The 15,462-nt window shown below is 38.7% G+C and overlaps 1 protein-coding gene across 1 annotated transcript in view; it reads right to left on the bottom strand.

The window, feature by feature from the left end:
- NTNG1 (netrin G1) overlaps positions 1-15,462 on the bottom strand; it is a 152,156-nt gene that overhangs the window by 45,403 nt on the left and 91,291 nt on the right. The window contains exon 4 of the mRNA XM_010566089.1: positions 4,607-4,633. Coding sequence (XP_010564391.1) covers positions 4,607-4,633 — 27 coding nt within the window. The remainder of the gene's footprint in view (positions 1-4,606; positions 4,634-15,462) is intronic.

Raw genomic sequence — 15,462 nt, 5'->3', positions numbered from 1 at the left:
CTGCTCTCTCTAAACTTCCTTGAGTAACTGCAGCTAAACTTGTATATTGCAAGTGCAATGTGTTTTGCATGGGTACCATGGTACATATTGAAATGTTGATATTTTATTTTCTATAGTGACCTGTCGCTTGATTGTTTATTAACGGTTAAAACAAAGGTAACTGTGAACTAAGTAATGTCCTGCATATTACAGCAAGTCAAAAAAGCATTGAAAAGACTGATACACTGTTTTTAACTAACCCAAGATGATGAAGGTAAACTGGGATGAATAATGAGAAAAAATACTAAACTGTCAGTGGCCATATCTACTAGACTGGTGAGCATGGCTCTTCTTATCTGTTAAAATTGGTGGATCTGGCAAAACAAAAACTGAAACAAAGGCTTGCCCAAATCCCACCCCAACAATGTGTTGGTGCTCCCTGGAGCAGTGTTGGTAGTTTCTGACTCTGTGCTAGAAACCGCTCCACAAAGAGAGGGTTTCTGCTCGCCGCTGGGGTCAGCGCAGGTGCTCTGCTTACTGAACTTCAAGGGTGAAATCCTAGTTATACAGAAGAAAACTGGCTTTGTTATGAATCCTACCAGGTAAATAAACTACTCATAATGTCTTTTATTTGGAATGTTAAATTTCTTTCAGACCCAGTGCTCAAATGAGTTCATTATACCACATAGGCTATCAGTATTTTCTTTCAGCCCAGTAATATTTTAATATAATGGAAAAGCTAATTGTTAAAGTGAAAAATTCTGGGTGCTTTGAAGTATTAAAGGAGGGAAAACGAATACTGTTACTGGCTTGATATTATAATCAGTTGTGTGGATAAGGTGATTGCCTTAGACTAGGAGCCTGATTAACAGTATTATTTATTAAAAAGTCAGATTTGGATAAAATTGAATTGAAATGAGAACATTTTGCCAATATGTCCAAAATAATATATACAGTCTGAAGACAATATTTAAATGTCCTAAGGAGATAAACATCTTAATGGTGTCTCAACAGTACAGCTCTCTCTGTAAAACTTGACCTCAAATAATAATAGAAAAGTAATGTACAACCTAGTTATGCATGTTTATACCCTACTGACATATGCGGGTGTTGTGTATATAATCTAGTCCAGAGCTTGGCATTGTATTGGCTTTGATCCCATGACTCTAAATTTAAAGACAGAACTTCTCAGTTACCACAAGGGGGCAAAATCAGGTCCAAAATTCGTTGTGTTGTTATAAAAAAGAAAAAAAAAATCCACTAGTGTTTGCTCTCACAACCTTTTAAGACATATATTTATCACATTAAAATTTCACAATGAATATGTAAAACAAATAAAGCTACGCTCATCCTGACACTATTTTAGTTCCAGAAAAATACCTTCTAGATCTTTCAAGGTTAAGAAAACAATAAAATAAAACGAGTGCCCATTCAGTCTTTTTTTTTTTACTTTTGTGTCTTGCATTTGTTATTGTTAAAAAAAAAAAAGTTCTCTTAATTCGAAATTGGCTATAAAGAAGAACAAAACCATACAGAACAAAGCAGAAAATACCATTTGATTATCATGATTGCATCTTGCACTTGGGTGCATGGTCTGTCTCTAAACTCTGACTCATCTGCCACCAGCAGGCTTTAAGGTGATAATCACCCACACAGAGCTATTTGCACACCATGTCTATCCTATCCTGTATCTAATTATACCCTTTATAACAAACTGTTTAGCATAATTAGTGGAGATCTGCTTTACAGGGAAAAAGATAGAAGCTATAGTTTAGAAAATTCAACTTTTTGAAGGCATACATGTACAGATTAGTAGCTTTGGTATTTGGTTACAATAATGAACATTTTGATGCATTGGTCTATGTAAAATTGTACAATCATTATTTTAGCAAGTAAAATAATGTTTTCAGAATATTTATATACTGTATGTAAGCATTGCTTAAAATTATGAAATGGTTTTGGGACTCATTAATTGCTAACACTTTCACCAGTATTTTTCCAGACATGGCTGAAAAATGCTGAAAGGGCCAGCATTGGAATCAAGAATGCTGGAAATGATCAGAGAACCTATTAATTCAACTGATAGACAACAGCAGGTACAAATGACCTTAATGGGAAAGCTCTGATTTTTTTTTTTTTTCTCCCTTCATCTTCTAGATGATCAGAAAGGATGTTTACTTAATGACCACTCTTTCTTTGTGTTCAAACTTCAATGATGAGCTGCTTTAATACAAGATCCTTTGAGGTAAAAAAGGAATAGAGAATGATACATATATGTGCACAGAGGTAAATATATTTTATTTTTCTTTGCTTGCTTTCATTGCAGTCTTAGAAGTGTTAAATGAACATCGCTTGCAGTGGCATCTTTGTATGCTGGGAGTTTAGTCTTCATAACCCCCCTGCCCCAACCCCGTCGTCCTTATATACTAGCAAAAGCTTGAAGCCCACAAAAGCCAATACGCTCCCCAACCCACCATTAGTGTCTGCTGCCAGGCAAAATAAAACCCAAACTGTATCTCCTGAGAGTAACTTCCTGTCCCCAGATGGGGAAAAACTCTGCTGATATGAACACAAACATTGTATTAGCATAGACAAAAGAAGAAATCATGCAGAATCCATTAAAGCAGCCACAGCTAATTAATCTTGTTTGGTTTTATGTGTTAATTGTACTTCTGTTAAATTCTCTTGGAGACCAGGATAAATTTATGGGTTCTATCCTTGTTTAACGATAATTCTGCTATTTCTATCTTACAGGAACATTATGCAAGTAGAGCTATTTTCCCCCTGAGCTATTTAAGAAAAAACACATGAAAAAACCAAGCAGAGTATCAGTATTTACTTGTGCTCATGAAGAGATGCTCATGCTTCATCCTTTCCATGTAGGCAAAGAAATCTGTTGAATTCTACCACATATTATTCTAAGATATTTACAGCAGATTAAAGATAAAGCATAGACTTGCAGAAACTCTTGTATTTCCTACAGAATGTTAAACAGAATTTTCTCCATTTGTAATAGATAAACTATACTTATCAGTCCAGTGTTAAATACAAATAGGTCAACAATGCATCCTTTCAGGTCACCATTATTTAAAAGGTATTTGAGTTTCCCTATTAAGTTTTCAAAGGCCAACATCTGCTGATGCTCAGAAATGGTAGATGTGGTGACGAAGGCTGTATGGAGTGTGAAGTGAAAACACAACCGTATAGTCCATGCAACACAGTACTAAGAAACTATAGCACAACCAAACTCCGAAGAGCTATTTTCCCATTCATCCCATTTCTGTTATTAATGGCAGGAATATTCCTGAGAACAGTGACATAAACTTCTTCTCTTTCATTTAGTTCATTGTTTTGGTTATAAAATATATGTATAAAACGAAGGTTTTGAAAACAGCATATCACTATGCATTTGCAGTCACGCGAATGCCGAAGGAGACACTACAGCAGGAAAATTACATTATTAAGACTGAAGGCTTTCATTTGCATGTTATTGTCATTGATGCTGTTTCACTATTTAAAGCTGCAAAACAGATGCCATGGCATTCAGCTGTTAATGCTGCTCTCATTTGCAAGGAGGCTAGTTTGATGGCATTTAACTTGCTGTCTAGAGCTTAACAAATCAGCACCATTCATGAGCTTAAGTAAACTGAGCTGATTTATAAATTGACAGACCTGACCCTGCATAAGAAGCGAGATAGTTTTACCCAAATTATTAGAAGCTTTTCAGTTGGATATTTGGTATAGCAAATTGCGTTTTACTGCTGTGATATTTTATCATTGTGATAGTCCTGCATCACAGAAGTTGTCCTAAAGCCTCTGCAAAACTGAGGCTGTGGAGAATATTCTTTCAGTCAGCCACAGCAGGATCCCATTTCTACCTCCCTGCTTTATTTGTAATCAGCTAACATGCCATGACTGTGTGCACTTCTCAGGTATGGGACTCAATTGAGACTCACAGCTGAGCTACTGTGCACTTAGTCCCTTCAAGTGTTTTATTTAATTAATAATCTATTTTGTTGATATAGTAATTCTTTACATAATGGTGTTACAGTTTTATTATAGTTTAATATTTTGGTGCTTTAATTGCATACAGCAAAGCAGGTTTTTGTGAAGGAACACAGTTCTGTTTATTTTGTGGAGTAAAGCCCAGTTCAAAGGCTGCTGGAGTTAATGCAAAGATTCCAGCAGATACACTGCATTTGCTAAGCTACTTCACAAAAATGAAAACTCTTCCATTTATAAATTCTTCCATTTGCTCTTTGAATTTACACACACACATACATGCATGAAAATTAATGGTCCTATACTTCTCTGTTATTAGCAAACACTTTTTTTAAAAAAAAAAAAAGATGCTCAACAAGTATTTTCTGTGAAACAGTATAGCACTCAGTTTTCATCTGCTGATCAGAAAATCTGCAGTTGAAGGCAGATGTGTTGTCAGGAGTGACATCCTCTTTGACCACATAATAGGGTTACATGTTAATGCAACAGAGGAATGCCAATACATAGTCCCTGCACTATAGAGCACATTTTCAGAGAAACATTATTTACAACAGAAAGGGATATTGGGAAATTAGATCCAAGAAGCTGAATGACAATGCAAAACAATACTGGTTTTATTACTTACTACCAATACTGGAAATACTGGGTATACCTGCAGAGAAAGAAAACAAAAAAGTATAGTTAGCTGTTTGCTGTAGTTGGCTGAGCTATTACATCTCAGATTCTGAAAACAATTTTCTCCAAATTTTCGGAATATTATATCAATACATAGTTAAACCCAAGTAACTGCAAATATGTACCCAGCCCTTTATAAATGCAGAGTCTTTCGATTTTTCAGTACGAGGCTGCAGGGACCACTAAAATGTATTGACAGATGGGTATTTCTGGGACCTACACCAGCTCTCTGAACTTCATGAATTTGTTCAGAACAGTTTTGTATTTCAACTAACCAGCCATTAGGTTTAATGCTCTAGATAAAAATATCAGTCATGCATGTATTATGCAGATCTAGGAGAATAATTTAACCATGGGATAGATGCATTGCTAACTGCTTTGGCCAGCTGCTTAAATCAGCTGATACCTTCTGTTGCATTAACTGTATGTAGCCATTTTTTCCTCTTTTACCTGACGGTTATCTAAATTAAGCTATGGAAAAGAAATGTAATTGAGCAAAACAATCTAATGCGTTAGGTTGGTCATATTGACTAAGCCTCTCATTGATTTCCCCGCCCCCCCTCCCCTCCTGCTTTCATTTCAATTCCTAAGCTGAATTAATGCAAGGACACCGTTCCAGAGGCAGGTGAGATTTACCCAAAGAGGTGGGGCTGCTGAGGAGTAAAACTCCTCTGCTGGATTAGCAATGGGGAATCTCATGTTGCATGATGTAGTCCCAACATGTAGCTTGTTGTCAGGTCTGCCCTGAAAGGTGTGTAGGACAAAAATATGGACGTGAAATCTTACCTGAAAGGCCATTTTCTTTAGATTAAATGGCATTGCTAATGGCACTATTGCTAGTCTCTTGGGTTAAAGTTGCAAACTGCGGATTGGTATTTAAATCCTAGATATTTGCATCCTCTTAGTTAAATACAGTTTGCCTTTTGTAAGTTTTATTGACTTTTGATGGCATGCATTTTACTGCAGAAATCTGTCTGGTTCTCCATTAAACATCTGCTATACTTCTTTCAACATCTATCTTGAGTTCTGTCTTACACAGAGATGGCATGGACCTCATTCTGCAATTAACTGCAGCGAAGGAATGTCTTGGGGATAAATGATATTCACTGTAAGCAAGGTTGTAGAGTCAAGTTGGGAACATTTCTAACTCGTGGCATGGCTAAGACAATGCTGAAGTAATCGCATTTGCAGAATGGCAACCATAAACAGATCTTTTGTATTTCACCACATCAGTCCTGGGGCACAGGTCAGAACTGCAGCCCTCTGGTTTCATATCCTATAGAACCTGTGGTCTGGCAGAGCACCTGCTGCTAACCGAGCCCCACACTCAGATATTGTTTGCAAACTTCATTATTTCTACTTCTGCTGAGATTAACATGTATTTTCCAAAATTTTAGAATCATGAGGTATTAAAATTGAAATTAAAATATCATCATAATAGAACAATGCTCTTATAGTTCTGAAAGTGACAAAAAGTGCTTTTTTCAGTTAGGATAATGTAAGAGAACTTCTATCCCTTTGTCTTAAATGTCAAAAAGGCAATCAATTTTCAAATAATTTTCCCCATAATTTCAATAGCAGCTTATTTACATTTCAGCAAGTCATTGTAGCTGTTTTAAATTAGCAGGATTCTTTTTCCTTTATACACTGATGGAACCTGCACAAATATTAGAAAAAATACAGATACTATGTTCTCGCACTCACACTTCCACTGTGAAATGGTATTTGTGTTTCCTCTGGGTATACTCCCCCGCCTCAAACCTCTCTCTCTCTCTCCTACATGCGCATACAAATATCCTTTCCTTTCTCTCCTGAACAGATTGTAGCAAAGGGAGAGGTTTTCCTGCAAGTCTGCTCTCCTCATTTTACTGTATTTCAAAATTTTCAATGAATTCATAGTGATAAATGCTTCCTGGGCAGAGAATAACGAAAGCAAGCTGCCTGCTAGCCTGAAGGGCTCTGTATTAACCTTGCAAAGTTGTCTTCAGGTTCTGTTTGAAAAGCTCTTTTGTTATTTCTGTACAGAGTTTCTGAGTTGGTGTGATCTTCTGTAACCAGCTTGATTTTTGTAATACCAGGTATCCCTGTGTGTGGTGACTGGCCTTGATAGTGCACTGCTTTATGCCCTTTCTGCTACAGAGAGTGAGAATGGCACTTCTAAGTTTGCTGGAAAAGAGCTGGTTCCATAGGGCCACGAAGCAGGATCTATTAACACTCTGTGAAAACCGCACATATGATGGGAAAATTATTCTTAGTAGGAGTGTTTTTGTGAGATCTGGAGCTACATATTGAGGCTAGCTCTTGAATTCAGCTGAGCTGTATTTGGTGCAAGCCCTTAGGTAACGAGGTGCAGGTGGTGTGATTCTGCCTCTCGCTCTCTGCCAGTGTGGGAGGCATGGGGTTGGGAGAACCCTGGCTGCTGCATGGCTCCTCCGGTGGCACCACCGCTGGGGACACCAACAGGCTGCGGGGAGTCATCCCACTGCTGCCGGCCCTTTGGATGGAAACCAGTACGTTACGTGATGTGGATCGTTTGCAGTCAGCCTTGTAATGAAATCTGTGAGTACTTTGCAGCAGTGAAATGATGTGAACAGGTGACAGAGAGAGATGAAGAATCAGGCCCATTGCTTCCCCTGATGCACAACTCTATTCAGCTAGACATAAAGCGTAAATAAAACCAAGTGATTGCATTTATGTATATTCAGTTGTTAAAGCAAAGCCATGTTTAGCCTAAATTATCTTCCAGTTGAAATCACTGGGATGGTTGTTAATGGCAATAGTTTTATAGCGAGCAAACAGTGAGTAAAGCGTGCAAAGAAAGTTCAGAGGTAGCTACTGCCCCTGAAATGGCAAACATTGCAGAAGAAAGTCTCTAATACTATTTATTATTTTTGACTTGACTTGAGGGTGGTGGTTTGGTATATTACATGTTCACTGTAAGTGCATCTAAATATACATGCATTACTTGAGAGAAGAAAATCTGGTGTTTTCCTTTCATACGATCTTCTGCATCTGCCCTGTAATTTTCTTGTTTCCCCTTTTTCCAGAAATGGGTTGTTTTAGCTGTTAGCTACCATGGAGCTGACTATTGAGAATGGAGAAAAAAGCAAATCAGATGCTAGCAAAGAAAGCAAGTTTTTGATTTCTTCTATAGTTTGGGTCAGTGTGAAATCTGTAACATAAAGGAAGAGCATCAGGCTTTTGGTGAGAAGGGCCATACTGCTGCTTCCAGTCTCAGGGTGGGTCATACCCTGCAGTCCCTCTTATCGCCTCCATTGTCAATGCCTGTGTACGCTTCCCGCCAGTAGCTCAATTAATGCAGCAAGGCTGCATCTCTTCCTGGGGAGGGAGTACATGTGGGATGAAGGAATTACTCTGTCAACTTGGTCTTCGCTACCATCTTTCCTGTGGGCTTTTCTGCCTCTCCTCCATCACAAGTTGAACATGCATCTCCCGTATGACAGGGAGCCAGGGACAGGTTCCTGCTGCTATCAAAACACCATATCCAGCTCGCAGCTTGCTCACATTTAGGGAAAGAGTGTCACCAAGAGCTCAGGGAATTATCCAGGTGAGGTGAATACAGCCCAGAGACTGAGAATTAAGACCTATGAAGGCATGGCAGGGTACGATAGTAAATAATGCAGTGCAAGTTTGGATTCATATTAATTGCTGATCAAAGCTGCGTGAGAGCTTTTCTGACAAAAGCCATCCCTATAAGTGCACTCTACACTACACATTTTAACTCTTAAAACAGGAACAAAATACAGAGCTTTCCATAGTAAAGAGTCAGAGCAGGGCTGTTAATGCTACCTCCGATCTTTTGCTAGAATACCTGTGCTGCAGCATGACGGCACTCCCTGCAGTGAGTCTTTTTTCCCTTTGTAACTCCTCCACTGAGGCATGATTGCAATATCAGAACCTCAGCATTAATTTCAGAAGTTCTGAGTTCTCTATTATTTTAAAGCCCTGAGAAGCCTGGAGGAACCTAGCATCTTGTAATCCCTCAACAGGAGTGATCATTACGATCATAGGAGTAAACTTTTCGTGTAATGTCAAACCTGTACTCAGCCAAAGGACCATGCACAGCGAAAGACACAATTCTTAGGAAATTTGTCATGTGTTTCATTGCAATAGCCCTAGAACTCCTGCTACTCCTTACTCTGTAAAGATTGACAATTTTTCAATTCCCAGAAAAATAACTGCTTAGATGAAATTTGTTATCCTCCACCTCTGCTTTCCCAAGCAATACCACCACAAACAAACGGGACAGAGAAAATATTTAGTTACTGGTTTATTGGGTAACACCTTTTAAACTTTGGACTTTTTCTTATGATGTCTTAGTGACTCCAAACCAGTATTGAAAACTCTCTGTCTAGGAAACTTCCAGTGAGACCAAAGGATTTTTTTCAAGTAATTATAATTTATTGATAGAATATTAGATATTAGAAACTTTAAAAAGCCTGAAACTCAGACCATTTTTAGAACTTTGAGTATATCTTATAACAGACACTTTGCCTTCCCATATTGCTGCTTAAGGACTAGAACCCTCTTTCATTGCTCATCTTCACTGTATATGGTGAAAATAGAGTTGTTTGAAACCAGTGACGGATGGAAGCAATTCATTTCCCAGCAACAGATGCCACCATAACCAGCACAAACAACCAACTCAGCAGGGTCACATAAGAGGGTAGAGTGCTGAAGAATAATTTTTCAAGCCCCATTTTAAAAAAATACAGCACATGCTATTTATAGTGCATTGTTTTTTAGGTAAGTACCTGCAATGTTTTGCTGGCCATTGCACTGGATACCTAGTTGAAGGGAAGTTAGCTTATAATTTGCAGGTTTTCCTGACACTTCTGTCTTCCTGAATGCTCTTGATACACTACAGTTTTGCCCCCTGACCCAAGTTTCCCAGCCTGACACAGTTTTTGTGTGACATCTTCCTGTGGCTTTACATCTAGCTTCATGAGCCAAAATTAGTACGTAATATAAAATAGGAACAGTAAGAAGATTTGCCATTTTATAACTTATTGCATTCTTATCTTCCTTTTTCTCTATGAAAGATGTTATAAAAATCATCAAGGAGCAACATTTTACATCTTAAGCATGAGTGTCCCATTCCTTCAAATCAAGATCATGTGGGATCATCTCCTCTACCTCAGTCATGAAGTAGGCACTGGAACGCTCCTTCCAGTTGTTTGGGAGAATGGGGCCCTTAGAAAATGGGACACTATCTACTTTATGAGTCTGCTTTGACAGGACAGCAGGATGTGCGATCTTTTCAGTTACAGGGACCCATGCTACTTGGATTCCTGAATAGAAAGCCTGCCATCACACAACCTCTTGGCCAACATCATTTACTCCAGTCCTTCAAGATGGCTTTGTGTCAGCAAATATTCACGGGGAAAACTACACACAGAGGTGAGGGTAATCAGTGCAATACTTCAAGTGCCATATTTTTTGCCAGAAACTGTTTCTGTGGCAGCTGTGCTGTAGTGATGCCTCATAAGTCTTTTCCCACTCAGGAGGATTAGGGCCGTGCTGCTGAGACAGAGGCTGTACTATCAGAGGGGGACCCACGGCAGGAGCAATTCAGTAAAGTGAGTGAGACTCTCTGCCTAACTGTTGACTGAAAGAACCACCAATGTTCCCCGTGTCCTGGTCAATCCTTTGTTTCACGTTGAACTATGAATTAGGAAAGTCATGTAACAGCTGGGAGGTGGTTTTCGCCAGGTGTCAAGCACTTCTGGTGCAGGTTATTGGTTGTGGAGGGACTAACAAAAAGCGAGCAGGCTTTGATGGATGGCAGCCCAGCACAGTCTTAGACAGCTCTGTCTGACGGAGTGAAGAAGATAAGTGCCAAAGATGATCTAAACAACAGGAGGAAGAAAAGGGCTAGTGCCATCAGACACATACGACTACTGAGGGGAAAATACCAAGTATAGCGAAATTCAGTAAGTTCACTTGGAGTGTCAAAACATATTGCAGAACAAACTATACATAGAATGTGGCAGCACAAGGGAATAAATGTAATCACAAAATAGTCAATAAGATAAAGTGAAAATATAAAATAAATGCTGTGTGGGAGACAAATGTGGAAATATTGTTAGTGCCAGTAAACAGCAGAGTACTCTGTCTTTCACAAGCAAAGCATGGAAAAAATGTTTTGTGTTCTCCTGAAAAACTCATGTTGACTTAAAATGAGAAGGATACAGAAAATAGCTTTATATCAAGGTTTAGGCTATGACTGGAGTATAATCTAGAATGGTCTTGTATTTCATGAGATGTAGCTTGAAAGGTGTAATTAAAGTCTTATTGGCCACAAAAAAATGGTAGAAGCAGAACAGTGGAGACAACAAAAGTTTCAGCTGGGAAGGATTTAGAAATGGACTTTAGGCTTCTTGTTGAATCTGAGCAAATTTCCCAAATTCAGAGAATCTCAAGAAAAAGGATCTTTTTATTTTGTGAAACAAAATTCTGTGTGTTTCATTTATACAATTATTTTTTAGCTGTATCTTATTTAAGAATACTCATATAAAAAAAGAAAACCAACAAACAACCTTCAAATCCATTTAAAATATTTTGGTCTTAGATGGAAAAGATAGACTGAAAATTGGAGGAAGGAAGAGTATCAAAGGGACACTGTATTACTGGATTATACAAAGTGTCCCCAGGGAATTAAAGTAATACATCAAGGGAAGTTTAGTGTCAAACCAGATAAGTTAATTCTATCAACATGATCAAGCAACTATTTACAGAATTCATGCCTGACTAGGGAGAGTATAATGCTAGGGCTGCATTACTGACCACACGATGGAGATGGTGACAAATGCAACAGGGTAAGTGAAATTACACTGGCTGTGCAGAGTTTACACAATAACGCAAAATTTCATATGCTCCAACACCTGTGGCATTAAATCAGGAAGGGACAAAAGAAATGAAACTTTTACATACCATAAACGATTGCTGCTTGTAGCAAGTAATTGGACAACCCACAAGAAGAGAAGCTGATTTAGTTCTGAGTAGTACATAGGCCCTGATTTAAGAAGTAGTTATCAGAGAACCACTTCTGGACTGAAAGTCAACATACTTGTTGAGAAGGAAAAGGATAAAAAAAAAATCCACTGCGTAATACTTAACTTTCAGAGAGCGAGCAGACAAAACTGAGGAAGTTAGTTAAAAATGAAAAAAACAGCTAAAAAGATTTAATGCAGACAGTGTGGAGGCAGGCTAGAGATAAAATGTATGAGAGACTCAGAATAATCACATATAACCCATCTTTTTTTTTTTTATTATAAAAATCACCTATCTTATAAACAAAACCCCCCCCCTAACACCCAACCCAATACGGCAGAATGAAAAAGATTTTGGAAAGACACCCCTCAAAAGTGTAAGTCATCTCAATGGAGAAAAATAGGGAAAAAAACCACAAAATCTGTCAAGTTAAATATAAACCACAGTATTTTGAGAATCAACTTGCTACAGACATAAAAGTTAGTAATTCTTTTTTGTTAAAATAACCACACTAGAAGCAGGAGGCCTCCCAGAGACATGATTGGGTAGATAGGCAATCAAGGTATAAAAGTACTGAATACTAAATTAATTGTTTTCACTGATGTTCACAACAAAAAAGGTTAGAGAGATTCTCACAATCTGAGGAAGTTTCTCAATGTCTATCATCATCTGAAGGTGTTTTAGAAGATGTAAATAATATCAAACAATAAGAACTGCCATAAGGTGATGTTCACCCCGAAAGTGTTTTAAAGGAACTCAAATATGACATTTTTGAACTAACTACTGTAACATATAATCTGTCACTTATATCAGCCTTGATGCCAGAAGTAATGTTGTAACTGTGGCACAGTCTTTAAAAAGGACTCAAGGGCTGATCCCTGTAAAAACAAAATATAAAGCAGACACATTTTTATGCTATTGTAAAAGATCCATATTGTTGTCATGTCTAGAATATCACATGTAGTATTAGCCTCACTAAAAAAAAAAAAAAAAAAGACATCATAGAACGAGAAGAGGGCAAGAAAGCACAGATAACCAGAGATGTGGCATGGTTTTATATATGATAAGATTAAATAGATTAGGATTTGTCATTCAGAAAAATAGATCAGAGGAGTGGACATGTCAAGTCCATATAATCATAAATGGTATAACAGATGTAAATAGCGATGCATTATTCTCCGTTTCTTCCTATCTAAGGAGGTACAGGCTTAACCATATACAAACATTTAAAGCAAACAAAAGGAAATACCTTTCACTCATTGTGTCATTAAAGTGTGAAATGTATTGCCATAAGATGTCACTGAGATCAAGCTTATGACAGTTGGGTCGGTCTCTCTGCTCAGCAGCTAGCAACCACTGTGGGTATGATGGAGGGTCCAGCTCAGAAAGCCAGTTTACTGCTGGCAACTGGGAAGGCAAAGAACAAATCCTTCATACTTCTTCCTGTTTGCTATAAATTCCTGCTGCTGATCACTGCTGTAGTCAGGATTTGAGGGTAAGTGGAGCATTCGTCAGCTCAAACAAGGTTACGTTTTCATGATGCTATCATAATTACTACTAATAATAAAACCCAGGAAAGACTGCCTATTATTTGCAAAATGTTTTGATTTTTGGTGGAACTGTATATCTGATGGAATTCAATAACGTTGAAAGATATTTAACAGTTTTCAGGCATACTTTTGGTGGGTGCTAATTCCACTGTTCCGTCTGGTGTGTGCTCAACTGATTGGAAATGACGTAACTGACATAGCAAGCTGCATTTAGAAAGATCCTCGTTTTCATGTTGAGATGTATCTTGTCACTAGTTTAGATGATTGCTGGGGTAGCAACTGTATTATATATAGAGAGATATAAAAAATCAATATATGTATGTATGTGTGTATACATATATATAAAAGTCATATAAATAAAACCAACCTAGTAAATCTCACCATTTTTTCTGAACAAAGCTTTAAAGTATTAATTCTGTGAGCCGCACTCACTTCTTATTACATGCGAAAAAGTGAATACTTTTACAAAATGTTTCTCCCCTGCTTTTTGGAAGTTCATTTTTTTCTGCTCAGTAAGAATTTTATCATAATTTCATGCCCCCACACTTCATGGTTTGTTACTTGGTCTATTACTCTCACATTTAACTTGATAAGGTCCTGCTTCCTATGATATTCATTTTTGAGTTTTGATTCTTCACAACTGCTGCTTTGAAGTCTTAGATAACATTCTGAGCATTGCACATTGCTCCTGGTTTTAAACTTTCCATTCAACTGCAGTACATAGCTCTGTTTCTCCCAAATAACTTTTCAGTAAATTGTTATATTCTAATATTCTAAAATGAATGTTTTGCTTTTAATCAGGGCAAAACTGTGGGCTCTCTTCTTAAAAGAATCTAGTAACTTCTGTCAAAAGGTTTGGTGATTTAACCTCATCTTCTTCAATCCTTTCTTCAAAGGAATTTAAGTCTGTTAACTCAGTTCAGGAGGATTTTGAATCACTGTGTATTATTTCATACATGCATGAAAGGAAGAACTGATGCTCATACTTGTCTTCGTGCCCTCTCTTTCAGCACCATGTTTTTTTGACCAAATCCTGTCCAGGACCAGGAAATGCAGCTGTCAATAACCTCCTCTGGATAATATGAACGCATGCTGGAATAGTGAGTATGTGTGTTGTTGAATGGTTATTAGCTGGAAACAAGCAGATATAAACACTCAGGTTTTTGCCCTCGCTTCCCCCCTTCAACACTTACAGTGATCTAAAAGAGTGCACGTGAACCTGGACTGCGGTCAATGTCAGGTAAAAACTTTCTTTACCAACCTTTAGATCTTTAGTTATTAATTGGAAAAATTTGGTCTGAGATTTTTTAACTTTCTTAAAAGGACAAAAAATGAGCAAGGACCTCATCTCACACATTGAACTGAGGTGGTTTTGAATCTTGGGGCAATAAGGATGTATGAATGGAGAGCCGAGGGCACCATGGCTGGAGCAGTACTGCAGATATTCCCACTGGTTTCTCTCCTCCCTGTGTGATTTTTACATGAAGGGGTCCTAATTTTTTCATTCCTCAGCCCCTTCTGTGTAGTGGCCAGGGATTTGTCTATGGATATGTGATGGGTTGACCCTGGCTGGACACCAGGTGCCCACCAAAGCCGTTCTATCACTCCCCCATCCTCAGCTGGACAGGGGAGAGAAAAATATAACAAAAAGCTTGCGGGTCAAGATAAGGACAGGAGAGATCATTCATTAATTACTGTCATGGGCAAAACAGACTCAGCTTAGGGAAAATTAGCTCAATTTATGACAAATCAACCAGAGTAAGGTAAATGAGAAATAAAACGAAATCTCAGAACACCTTCCCTCCACCCCTCCCTTCTTCCCGGGCACAACTTCACTCCCGGATTTCTCCACCAAGCCCCCCCAGCGGCACAAGGGGGACAGGGATGGGGTTTACGGTCATCACACGTTATTTTCTGCCGCTTCACCTCCTCAGGGCGAGGGCTCATCACACTCTTCCCCTGCTCCAGCGTGGGGTCCCACCCACGGGAGACAGTCCTCCACGAACTTCTCCAACATGGGCCATTCCCACGGGCTGCAGTTCTTCACGAACTGCTCCAGCATGGGTCCTTTCCACAGTGTGCAGTCCTCAGGAGCACACTGCTCCAGCGTGGGTCCCCCACGGGGTCACAAGTCCTGCCAGAAAACCTGCTCCGTGGGCTCCTCTCTCCACAGATCTGCAGGTCCTGCCAGGAGCCTGCTCCAGCATGGGGTTCCCACGGGGTCACAGCCTCCTTCGGGAAC

Source organism: Haliaeetus leucocephalus, unplaced genomic scaffold (genome assembly GCF_000737465.1).
Source record: "Haliaeetus leucocephalus isolate CR32 unplaced genomic scaffold, Haliaeetus_leucocephalus-4.0 Scaffold205, whole genome shotgun sequence".
NCBI classification, from domain to species: Eukaryota; Metazoa; Chordata; class Aves; order Accipitriformes; family Accipitridae; genus Haliaeetus; species Haliaeetus leucocephalus.
This window is presented reverse-complemented; position numbering and strand designations above follow the sequence as displayed.